The sequence below is a fragment of the Anabas testudineus genome, chromosome 7 (genome assembly GCF_900324465.2).
Source record: "Anabas testudineus chromosome 7, fAnaTes1.2, whole genome shotgun sequence".
In the NCBI taxonomy this organism is placed as follows: Eukaryota; Metazoa; Chordata; class Actinopteri; order Anabantiformes; family Anabantidae; genus Anabas; species Anabas testudineus.
In genome coordinates this window covers 332,550-345,675 of record NC_046616.1, presented here as the reverse complement: position 1 = coordinate 345,675, position 13,126 = coordinate 332,550, and the positions used below count along the sequence as shown (strand labels likewise).

The 13,126-nt window shown below is 42.0% G+C and overlaps 1 protein-coding gene across 1 annotated transcript in view; it reads right to left on the bottom strand.

Annotated features, from left to right (window-relative positions):
• Positions 1–4,045: 4,045 nt before the first annotated feature.
• Positions 4,046–13,126, bottom strand: part of fgd1 (FYVE, RhoGEF and PH domain containing 1) — a 30,857-nt gene continuing 21,776 nt past the window's right edge. Inside the window, exons 10-18 of the mRNA XM_026367888.1 lie at positions 11,538–11,684; positions 11,368–11,460; positions 10,936–11,015; positions 10,752–10,782; positions 10,398–10,499; positions 10,159–10,287; positions 9,880–10,038; positions 9,509–9,655; positions 4,046–9,353 (exon numbers count right to left, since the gene is read on the bottom strand). Of these exons, the coding sequence (XP_026223673.1) occupies positions 9,081–9,353; positions 9,509–9,655; positions 9,880–10,038; positions 10,159–10,287; positions 10,398–10,499; positions 10,752–10,782; positions 10,936–11,015; positions 11,368–11,460; positions 11,538–11,684 (1,161 nt within the window). The 3' untranslated portion in view covers positions 4,046–9,080. The remainder of the gene's footprint in view (positions 9,354–9,508; positions 9,656–9,879; positions 10,039–10,158; positions 10,288–10,397; positions 10,500–10,751; positions 10,783–10,935; positions 11,016–11,367; positions 11,461–11,537; positions 11,685–13,126) is intronic.

Genomic DNA, 13,126 nt, shown 5'->3' with positions numbered 1-13,126 from the left:
AATTACGTATTTTTATAAAAGTTATTCTGAAAATATCGAAGTTTCTTATTTATTTCTGTGTAATAATGTAAAACCGTTTCTACCTGTTCTGTTTCTATGTGGGTCTCACCGACTGGACTGATCTTAACCGGACCAATCAGCTGCTGCTATGCTCACTGCCAACCAATAAGAAAGCGGTGGGCATCGCTAACAGCCAATGAGCTGCTGCGGTGTCTCGGGGCTCGGAGTCGGCCATCTTGTTTGTTTTCGTCTCAGTTCTTACGGGAAGTGAGGGGAAACCCGGGATGACGTCAGGTCATGGGCCGAGCTCGGAGTGACAAAAGAGGGGACCAATCAGAGATCCGGAGAGTCGCGTAAGGGGCGGGCGGAACTATTTTTATTTTTTATATACACAGAATTTCATCAGCCCGGAGTGACGTCACAAAAAATAATGTAAATTTAAATAGCGCTTACACACATTAGATAATATTATAATAAAGGTTGAAATAAATTGTATTATTAATGGTATTAAAGGTATGCAGTAAAACCAGAATAAAGAATACAGCAGTATCATTAACAGATCATTTGTACTCATTGTACATTTTAGTCAGCTAATTAGACTTTAGATCATTAGTTCACTGAAAATGTAAAGGTGTTCAATTTGAACTAAACTGTGTAAAATTCTCTGCTAACTGGGTCAAGTTGATTTAATGTTTTTGGACCATTTTCATGAATATATTAAACTGGTTGTTTGTCTCTGTGTGACGTCCTGTCTGTTGTAAAAACTGACAGAGGGGGCTGTGGACATCTGACAGTGTGCAAATGACACATAAAGAAGTGAAACTGACTTAGGAAGAAAGTCCTGCAGTTAAACAGTAAATGACATGTGAGATACATCAGGTCAATTGTATCGTTTGTAAAAAGTACAATATTGAATATGCAGAGGATTATCAGTTATAAATAGAGTCAAGCCTGGACTTAAGTACAATAGTTGATTAAATGTACTGCATTACAAGCAAACAGTCGCCCTGGATCCAGTGACATTGTTTAAACAAAGAGGAGGAAAAGGTCACGTCTGCGCTCCTTCTAATTTCACTTTGACAAACATACATTTCCAAAATATCAATCTACTATATTTTGTTGAAACTTTCAGGGACAATATTTGTAAAATATGTCACAAACCTGGATTTTACCTTCTCACCTTGTGCCGTCATCTTATTTCTTTATGTATCTTTTCTGATTAAAACTGTAATTTCATCACTGCTCTGTTCTTTTATCCTCACCAGATGGTGATGTTGCTTCAACTGTAATTGGTGTCAGACCTGTAAAAATGTTTTTTGAATGCATTAGCATTACAATAATAATACATTTAAATAATAAATGTATGTATTGTATTTTATTATTCATTGTTTTAAGTATCGTCTTAATTGCTTGTTTTTCTTTTGACTAGCTGTGTACAGCACTTTGGTCAGCCAAGGCTGTTTTTAAAGGGCTTTATAAATAAAGTTGAGTTGAGTTGAGATTTATACAGCACTTTTATGAACATGTGTTACAAAGTACTACATAAGAAACAAAAACACAGGTAACCCAACAACCCCACTGAGCAGCACCAGGAGACAGTGGAGAGGAAAAACTCCCTTTAGAGGAAGAAACCTCCAGCAGAACCAGGCTCAGGTAGGTTGTTCCAGAGTTTGGGGGCTCTAACTGCAAAAGTTCCAGAGTTTGGGGGCTCTAACTGCAAAAGCTCTGTCACCTCTAGTTTTCATCTAGACTAATTTATTAACAGTCTGAAATAGAAACTTAGATTGTGAAGATGAGCAGTGATCAGGTCTGAGAAATATTTAAGTTACAGTTGTATTGTAGTGGAGTAGTGAGTCTTTCATAGCTTCATAATACACTTGAAGTCCAGTTTTCTTCCATCTCCTCTCAGCTTTCCTACACTCAGCTTTACAGTTACGAATGCTGACATCTATTCAAGGCTGTTCGTCGGTGGCTTTATGGGACACATTTGCAATCTTTAAGGGAGCAGCTGCTTCTAGAGCACAGGCACAAATATTATTGAAAAGGCGGCCGATATCGACATGTGATGTGGAAGACATACCTTGCAACAAGGACACGTTGGCATGTGGCTCAATAGGTAGAGCAGTTGACTGCCAATCACATGATTGGTGGTTCGATTCCCGGCTGCCACGTCACATGCCAAAGTGTCCTTGGGCAAGACACTGAACCCCTAGTTGCCCCCGGTGAGTCAGGTCTCTGCCATCGGTGTGTGAATGGGTGAATGAGAAGCAATGTAAAGCGCTTTGAGTACCAACTAGGTAGAAAAGCGCTATATAAGTGCAGACCATTTACATTTAACATACAGTGGCAAGAAAAACGTTGTGAACCTTTTGGAATTTCATGGTTTTCTGCATTAATTTGTCATAAAATGTGCTCTGATCTTCATCCAAGTCACAACAATAAAAAAACACAAAAATAATACTACACAAACATTATATGTTTTCATGTTTTATTGAACATAACATGTAAACATTCACAGTGCAGGGTGGAAAAATATGTAACATATAATATATGTGAACCTTTGGACTTATATATAACTGGTTGACCCTTCTTTGGCAGCAATAACATCAACCAAACGTTTCCTGTAGTTGCAGATCAGACCTGCACAACGATCTGGAGTCATTTTGGACCACTCCTCTTCACAAAACTGTTTCAGTGTAGAAATATTCTTGGGATGTCTGGTGTGAATGGCTCTCTTAAGGTCATGCCACAGCATTTCAATCGGGTTGAGGTCAGGACTCTGACAGGGCCACTCCAGAAGGTGCATTATGTTCTGTTGAAGCTATTCTTTTGTTGAATTACTTGTATGCTTTGGATCATTGTCCTGTTGCATCACCCATCCTCTGTGGAGCTTCAGTTGGGGACAGATGGTCTTACGTTTTCCTGCAAAATGTCTTGATAAACTCTGGAATTCATTTTTCCATCAATGACAACAATCCGTCCAGGCCCTGAGGCAGCAAAGCAGCCCCAAAGCCATGTTTTACAGTGGGGATGAAGTTTTGATGTTGGTGTGCTGTGCCTTTTTTTTTCTCCACACACAGTGTTGTGTGTTCTTTAAAAACAACTCAATTTTGGTTTCATCTGTCCACAGAATATTTTGCCAGTAGTGCTGTGGAACATCCAGGTGCTCTTTTGCAAACTTCAAACGTGCTGCGATATTTCTTTTGGACAGCAATGGCTTCCTCTTTGGTGTCCTCCCATGTACTCCATTCTTGTTTGATGTTTTCCTTATTGTAGATGTGTCAACAAAAATGTTAGCATGTGCCAGAGATTTCTGTAAGTCTTTAGCTGACACTCTAGGATGCTTCTTTACCTCATTTAGTATTCTGCGCTGTGCTCTTGCAGTCATCTTTACAGGACGACCACACCTAGGGAGAGTAGCAACAGTCCTGCAACAGTTAACCCAAAACTGGTGTGTGTTTTTAAAGAGGCAGGACAGCTTTCAGCAACACATCCAATATCATCACACTGATTGGACTCAAGGTTGGCTCACTCCTGGCTCCAATTAGCTCTTGGAGTCATAAGGCTAGGGGTTCACATACTTTTTCCACCCTGCACTGTGAATGTTTACATGTTATGTTCAATAAAAACATGAAAACATACAATGTTTGTGTACTATTATTTTAAGTAAACTGTGTTTTTGTATTGTTGTGACTTACATGAAGATCAGACCACATTTTATGACCAATTAATGCAGAAAACCATGAAATTCCAAAAGGTTCTTGTCACTGTAGATAGGTGCTAGTGAACTTTGCTGCTGACTGGCTCTTAAGTAGACGGCGTTTAACTGTGAATTTTTGAGGTACAGTGATTGGATGAAGACAAGTATCAAATAAAACACATTTATGATCAGAGATGGAGTCCTTTAACTAAATTGAGTATAGAGTGAATCCTAGAGTGAATATGGCCCTGGTTATGAGTGGGGCCTTTAATGCGTTGAACCAGGTTAAAAGATTCAGTTAAACTGATAAAATATTAGTACTAATAGTAAAAAATACTTTCACACTCATGTTTTCAGTTTTTATTTCATTTATAACTTCATAAACATTTCTCAGTTTATATACTTACAGAAGGGAGCTGATGGGAAACAGACATGAACAGGATGGAAGGCAGTGGCCGGCCACTAACCAATAACCTGCAATCAATCAATAATCAATAATACCAAGGTACCAGAACTACAACAGGAACATTAAGAATGCACAACCATGCTGCTGTTTCACCCAGAGAGAAAGAGGTGCTGTTGTTGTGGTAACTAGAGCACGGTGGTTGCTATGGTAACAGAGTCCACAGTACAGTGAAGTCAGGCACTGGGGAGTCTGGTTGTTACTATGGTAACATGCTGCTCCAGAAACCTCTGAGGCTTCTATAGTAACGAATGAGTAGATCAGCGTTCTGGCCAGAAAAATCAAAAAGTCATTCAACTCTGTGACATCAGCACAGAGCCCTCCTCTGATTGGCTCTTTAACAGCTCCTTAAAATGTTGTGTAATTTGTGTAAATGTTCTGAATTATCACATTTAGCCTCAGCTTCAACAGAAGCTTTGAGTCTTTTAACTGAACTGTGTGATTTTCAAAACACCAAGTACTAAAAGTGACCTCAGAGGCTCTAGTCAAGTGGTCCCTGACCTCTCAGGTCCCTCTACTGTGGTAAGTCCATCCATGGGTATCAGCAGCCTCTTACCAGTCAGTAACACCGTGACTGTGTGAGGAGTCATGGATGGATCGAAAAGGTGGAGGACGTTTTACTGCAGAAAGACTGAACCTTGTGAGGACAGAAACATCACTGTGAATAGACTCAAACAGCCAGGGAGGAAGTCCATATTCTGAAAGAACCAAAACCAATGACAACACTTTGACTATAAATGAGAAATAAATAAAAAGCACAGACTGAACGGTTCAATATGGGGAGCGAGCAAATCGTCTCATTTGGCACAAGTTCAATAAAATTGTGAATCTGTAAGGCAAAAATCTGAATCAGCTGTAAACCAGGAGAGTCACAGATCATCAGAACAAGGTCAAAGCAGCTAATTTGAAACTTGATGAATTTCACTGGTGTCATGCGATTGTGCTCATTTCCAGTTATAACCAGTTCAAACTGCTGTAAAACAACTGTAACTTATTACAAACTGACATGATGTGGTATCCAGACCTAATAAGAATTATTTAAACACACTATGAGGATCTGATATACTGTCTTAACTGGCTCTGTATGCTGTCAGGACAGGTCAGAACCAGTGTCCACCCATGTCCAGAGACAGAAGATAAAGTAAAACTTCATAAGAAGCTCAGTGGAAACCACTCAGATTAAAAACTAAAAAACATTTTCACCACATTGAAACAACTGATGGCAATGGGAACCATGAGTTACTGGCCATTTCCTTCCTGAGGGAAGAGGAGACGACAAGCTACTGCTTAACATGGCAAAAACATGCTAAAAACACACGACAACCAGAGCCACAGACTGAGCACCAGATAGTGACGAAGGTAGAAGTTTAAGAAAGAGCTCAACATTGTGTAACCCAGTGTCACATGTTTCAGGTGGACATCAGGATGTGGTTTGCCTGTCTCAGACTGAAAGCTGTTAGCCTAGCTAGAGTGGATCTAGAAAGAGAGTGACGATCCGGCTCCAACACTTTTCTCTGAGGTAACACGGTGAAATCAGACAGGATCACGACATATTCTCGCATTAACACTAACGCATCACCACAGAGCTTCACAGCTGTCACTGTGAATATAACTCACCTCTCTACAACCTACATTTATATTGGTGCACAACTGCTTCATTTAATTAAATTAATTTAATGGACAAACCTTTAACGAAGCTGTCACAACTTGTGACAGCTTCGTTAAAGGTCTTCTACCTCCAAGGCTCTGGCTCTACCAACAACTCCAAACCATCTGCTGGTGTTTTATTCCTGTCACTTCCCAAAACCAGAGCAGCAGCAGACTTTACAGTCATTGAAAAGGCAGAGACCAAATACTACTAGCATACAATTAGAAACGTGTTAGTTTAGCATGATGAAGCTAACATTTAATATTTAGATTTTCAGTCACTACTAAATTAGCACTGACCATAGCTCACAGCTGCCTAGCTACATAAAACCAGTTAAAATCCTTTCAAAAGCTCTATAGTGTTCTTAAGAATTCATTTTATTTTTGCTAACCAACAGCAGCATACCAGTTAACACTTATAACTGTTTTTAAGTTCAGTTATAGAAATAACAGAAATACAGATATGTAAAAATAGAAGGAACTTATCAGCCTGTTATTTGGAAAAGTCCTATTTAGCCAAAGTTTAGCATTGAGCTGTAGCCTGTTAGCATAGAGCATTAACTTGGAAGCTAACTAGTTAAATGCTACAGAAAGTGCAGTTAGCAGTGCTAGCTTGAGTTCTGAACATAATCATTAGTGTGGTAGCACAGGATGTAGCTTAACAACTAGACAACTAGTCCAAGCACATCACTGAGTTCAGATATCTATAATAAAGAGAGGCTTTAGCTGTTTGGTGCCAGTTAGCACACAGCTAGGCTAAACCTGAGCTCTCTGTCTAAAGTTTCAGCACAGAAGAAACTGACCTTCATCTGAAACATGTGACTCCGGAGGAAACAGAAACCAGCAGGCTTCATTAAAAGGCTCCTTTAAACTTTGCCCTGTGACCCCAAAATGCCTGCCTGGCTCTGGCTGTGCAGAGAAACAGCACACGTTAACCTTTAACCTTTACAGAGTCACATGACCGTGTGTGTATGTTTGTATGTGTGTTGGGGGGTGGGGGGTCATAAATTATATTTACAAAAACTTTGTTTTCAAGCAAACATCAAACACAGAAATATCCCATATCAGATAGATTTCAGAATAATACAGTTATTATATTAGATTTGATTTTTTCACTATCAAAACACTAGTTCAAAATCTTTTATAGTGACAGAGAGAGAAATACTGTACCACTGGAAGTGAAGATGAGAATCACAACTAAAGTCTTTTTCAGTTTTTCTTGTCTAATCACTGGATTATTTCCAACACCCAGTGAGTCCTGTCCAGTTGCTGGTTCCTCAGAGACTCTTCGTTCTTTAAAAACTTAAATTTTTTTTACATCCAACTAAAAACCAACAACATCAGTGTCCTGCAGAAGCCTCATATCTCACCAGTTATTAGCATGTTTCCAACATTAGGATTATTTTCATCTGGATAATAAATGTCAGTACAGTGTTAAAAAATGTCCAAACCTCATCAGTCAATATGGTGGAAGTCATATTTTCACTTGTTACAGTTAAACACGGATGAACTAATGTTTCACTTACTCAAAACTCATTAAATAAGTGAGAATAATATGATAATGTCAACATATAGCAGGAAAGAAGGAGTAAATTATTAGTGAAAAAGTCCACCAGACTCCAGTTTGTCTCTGTAAACACGAACAAAGAGACAGTTGGAACTAATTGGTGAATTAATAATTAATTACTAATGAAGTCCAGATGATAACTGAAAGGATCTGAACCCTTAATCTGCCAAGTTTGGACTGAGGTTTCTACAAGACAGCGATAAACCAACTGCCCCAGTAATTTTTATAAAAACCTGCTTCACCTGCAAAGAGGCTTCAGGTAAATCACCTCAGAGCAGAGGCTGCTGGGAAATGTAGTTGCCTCTGGGCAGCATTGAGGTTACTGAGGGTGAAAGGGAAAAGATTATAGAAATAAAGATTCTTTTTCTTCAGGGGAAACTTCAGATTAAAAAACTCTAAATGCCTTTAAAATGTGTTTTTGTTCTTTCTTTAAAACTCTCACAGTTTATATCGACCTCCTGCTGACAACCATTAAAAACAGGGAAGATTCTTATATTTTTCGTCCAGCAGCTGCTCATATCAGGTCGGCTGTGTGAGGAGGTTAAACTGCGATACGGACAAAACATAAATGAAGGTCTTTATGGGCTCATTCACGTCTGGGTGACCAAGAGCTTGGATCTGAGCCGGGCTGGGTCCAGACGATAGCAGCCCCACACCTGACGAGAACATCGATTCTCGTGATTCTGCAAAGAAATGTTTTCAAAAGACTGTGTCCAATGTTTTTCAATGTGATGGTGGTTTAAGTCAAGCTGACAGCAGCCCTGTGACGGGACCCGGACTTTTATCTCCTCCGTGAAAGTTGGAGTCATGAAACATTCATCCACAGATTCTTTCTGTACCTGCACAGCTTCAGGGCGTCTGTGTAAATCGATTCGTGTTCAACATGCAGCCAAGAGTTTAACAGAACCCGGCTTCTGCAGAATAATCAGGACTGAGTTTGTTGGGGACCGAGCTGCATCACCTTCAGCCTGATTGTGCCCAGTTCTGCTGCTGCAGGTATTGGACTTTCACGATTGTAGGTTCCACCAGATTCTTTCACTGCAGGGTTTCTTTCTTCGTTCTAAACAGACTTTAGAGTGTTTGGGGGGTTTAGTGTCCACAGTGGTGGACCTGATGTTAGAGCAGGGTTTGAACCTGCAATCTTTTTATTTTTTGGAGATGTCCATCTGTCCTATGTGGGACATAAACAAAAACAAACAGAGGACAGTAAAGTTTCACCTTCTGAAAAAAACAATCCAACAGAAGAAGGAGCCGTCGGTCGACACGTGTGGTCAACGAGTCCATAACGTTAAAAACAGAAAAGAGATATCATCCAATCAGAGAGCTTCAGAACCTTGTTGCCGTGCAGCTGATGGCAGCAAAAACGATCACAAATTTAAAACGGGTTCAGGGATCAGAAGACTGCTGTGAGGTGAAAATATACAATGAAGACATTTACAGGACTTAACTGTGCAACCAGAGGCTCCACCCACCTCACCTGGCAGGAGAAACAAAGGTGAGCTGAGAGGGAGTGACGCCATCTTCTGTCAACAGCTGGGAGGAATCATGCAGACAAACCACACTTTAAACATTAAATACACAGACAGCTCAGAGAGTGTGTTTAACGTATATGTTAGCTACGACTGTCTGTACTGGTTTGTACTGGACCCCAGTAAGGACTGATCTTCATTTAAAGACCCCGCCTTCATCATCATCCACTAGAGTCACGTGTTCTCGCCCTCTGCTGCAGCAAGCTCCTCGCCTTCCTCCTCCAGACTCTCCACAATTGGTCGGTGCACCTGAGGCTCCTCGCCCCTCCCCGCCCTCGACAGGATGTCCATCCATCGCCGCTGCAGCTCCTCCACCTCAGCACTGAAGAACAGCGTCAGGTGACTCTGGGAGATCTTAAAGGTGTGGCGTCGCTCTAGACGGTCACATGACTCAGGTAGAGAGACCTCAAAGCCAATCAGAGGGACGCTGCGCTGCGCCTTCACATCCTGTGGACAAATAATAAACAATCACAGCTTTGCCATTTAATCAGTTTGATTAATTATTGGTTTGGTTGTAGACAGATTCTGATTGGTTGGTTTAGTAGCTCAGTCAGAGCGTGGGACCCACAACATGGACGTCACGGGTTTGCTGCTCCACGTACCTGTGGAGCTCCGTAGATGTAGAGAACCAGCGGCTCGTTTTCAGGAATGACGAACCAGGCCTTCTGCCAGCCCTTCCCCCCCCCCTTCTCCATGTGGTGCAGAAAACTACAAATCACACTGTTCTCTGCAGCCAGCGAGGCTTGTTTCTGTGGCAACAGCAGAGAATCAGGATTTATTTTATTATCCCAGCATGTTGACAGATAAAACTAAAACATACACAGAATATGAATTAAAAAAAACTAAATCAATGGTTTTATGACAAACATATCCAGTGTAGTTAGTTACATTCATCATACGGTGGGGAATTATAGTGATCGAAACAAAAACAGCTAGATGAAGAACTGGAATCTTTCATCTTTGCAGAACCAACCTCGAGGATGGAGCGCCTCCTCTGGGTGCTGCTGGACAGCATGGCGGGGGAGGGTGACATTCCCACAAGCGCCGCATAGCAGTCGACACAAACGCGGTTTGTCCGATTGTTGTCGTACGACAGACGAGCGCGGAACTCCGAACATTTCCCACAAACCACCTGAATTTAACAAAGACGAGCAGGACGATCAGCTGCAGCTGAGACGTCAGCAAATGTCAGTGACACTAGAAAGATTCTGTGGAGATAACAGTTAGACAGTTGGACAGACAGAGGACGTACATGTCCACAGGCTTTACAGTGATGTCGTCTCTTGGTGATGGAGTTGAACGGCTCCTGACACTTCATACACAGAGTCACTTCCTTTTCTCTGATTGGAGTTGGAGCTCGTTTACCCAGCTCTACACAGCTCTGTAAAGGAAGCCGACACAACAGAATCACTGCCTCATGTCACTGGTGTTCCCATTGAAGTACTCTTGTACTCTGTACTGTTACAGATCTGAAGTACTTGTGTGTATTACCGGAGAGTGAGGTGGCGTGGACTCGTCATCTCTTAGTTGACAGTTCAGATGTCGGAAGCTCTCCACAGTCTGCTCATGTCTCTGGATGGTCGTCTGGATGGCCTGAGCACACACATGAAACTAAGACCAAGTCCACGAACTCTGATATATACATCACTGACAGTTTTCCACCAATGACCAGCGTTTATGTGGAACAGATATAGAATAGATAGAAGCCCTGTCCAACATTTGCACATGTGCTCTGTGGTCCTGGAGTACACCTGGACCTCACTGCAGCCAGGTGCAGAGTTCAACCACCGCACATCAGCAAAGTTATATTTTAAGAGGGGGTTAAATAAAGGAGCAAGTGCCTACCTGGATCCAGTCTTTCTTCTCCTCCTCTGTCCTGCACAAACCCACACACATCGTCACAAAACAACACAGGGGTCACTGGTTTCCAGTAATAAGTACTGGAACAAACTGCAGCGATTAGTCTTAATGTGCGACGACTGCTCTATTATGATGCAACTTGTTTGATGATGAAGTGATTTCCTGCTACCTGGCCTGCAGCTCTAAGGATCGTTGTTTTCCCGACACCAGGAATGTTCTGGGAACTGCAGCACTGCTGGTCTCCTTCAGCTGGAACACACAGAGGAGAGACAGACTCACAGTCAGCAGCTGCTGCTTGGGTGAAACCTGCCAATCATCCAGAGAAATTGTTCTGAAGGATAAGTGTGTGATAAGTGTTGCTTCCCTACAGGCTGAAGTCTGCAGACTCTAAAGTAGAAACCTGTTCTACTAAACAAATGAACAGCAGCTCTGAAGCCCCTGTCTGTGAATAAAAATAACTTTTTAACATTTATTATTTATCTCACCTGCCTGAGCTGAGATAGTTTGTCACACATCAGTCACCTGAGCCAAGGGGATGATGTCAGGAAGAACGCTGCTGTGCCAACTCTAAACAGAGGACACCGTGTACTTAATGTCTCACCTCCATGCCGTCCACGTCGATGCGAGCGCGGACTCCGTACTTCTGACCAATCAGACGCAGCTTTGGGACGCAGTACAGCAACCTGTCATTAAACTGCAGAGAAAGCCAGAAGTCACGTAACACAGTTTCCATCTACAATGAGGCGAGCAGACGAGGTGACACTACAGTACCAGTATGAGGTATCTGTCCTGCGTGGTCCCGTTCTTGTTGGACAGTTTGAGAATGTGTCCTTCTTTAATGAGCTCATTAGTTGGATTAACAATGTCTTCTTCCCCTCCCAACAGCTCGTACACCTTCAACAGCTTCCTCATCCTCTCCTGACAGAGACACACAAAGAGAACCGTTAATGTCTTGTTAGTTCCTGATAAAATGAACCAGGGTCCTTCTACCCACAGCAACAGAGAAATGATTCATCGCAACAGGACATATGTCGGTGAAGATCCTCAGTCGTCCAGGTGAAGTTATCTGGAAGTTGAGTCATGGCAACTAGACTACTCATCCAGGTGGCTCTATCGGTTTGGTTAGAGACCACAGTACATATACCGTCACCGGATTCTCACCAAAGTGTCTTCAGAGCCAACCTGGTTCTTTCCAGCACCCTACCTGTTAACAACATGTGTTGTTGGACCTTGGTGTTTCTCTGGACCTGCGTCTGCCCCCTCGGTTGAACTGCTTTACCTGCTGGTTGACCAGACTCTTGGCAATTTCTGCCCAGTCAACCATGTCTGCCAAGAATGTTGTTACTACAACTAGCAACAGTTTAGTTTTTTAGGAGCACAGTTGTTGGCCGAGCAGACCACCGTCTGAACCAATACTACATCTGCTGTGGTTGCTGGATTTCAACACTGAACAGTTTTCCAGCTTTTTTCAGTACAAGCTGTCGGTCTGAGCTGTGAAGTGACGCACTTCAGCTGCAGCTTCCCTTTAATCAGTCACAGTAAATTACAGACAACAGCAAACATCCTGCTGGGAGGAGCTAGATTCACCCAGAGCTCACAGCCATGAAATCTGAAATTAGTCCAGATTTATCCCCAACCCTGACCCAAATCACCAAGCCAGGGGACACTAACCCCCAACGTCCACGACCATGACTATACAGTGTTTTTGTTTTTTTATCAAACACAGGACCAGGATTCTGATGCTGAAAACTGTAGTGATTCATGAATGAATGAATGACATAATGTATTGATAACAACATGGGGCTGAAACCCTGAAGAAGTTAGACCGAGTAAAACCGCTCCCTCCCATCTCCTCTATTACATGTCATTATCTTTCTGTCTTTTCTCTCCTGTAGTTGTGTTTCTTCCTCTCTGTCTCCCTCTCTCTGTTCTACTCTGCAGGTATCCTCCTCCTTGGAGCTGTATATCTCCAGAGTCCAGTTACTGGTCCTACCAACCTGTCCAGTGTTTTTGCTGCTTCTTGTTGTTTGTTGTCTGTTGTTCTTTCCACTCACCCCAACCAGTCGAAGCAGATGGCCGCCCACCTTGAGCCTGGTTCTGCTGCAGGTTTCTTCTTCTAAAGGGAGTTTTTCCTCTCCACTGTCTCCTGGTGCTGCTCAGTGGGGTTGTTGGTTTTTTTTTATATAATTCTGTATACAGTTATATTTTGTAAGGTCTTAAACCTTAAACACTGTAAAGTGCCTTGGGATTACTTCTGCTGTGATTCAACGCTATACAAATAAAACTGAATTGATTTGGATTAAAAGTAAATAAGTGAAAACAAAGAAAGGCATCCAATAAATTCTGTGTTGGTACTAATT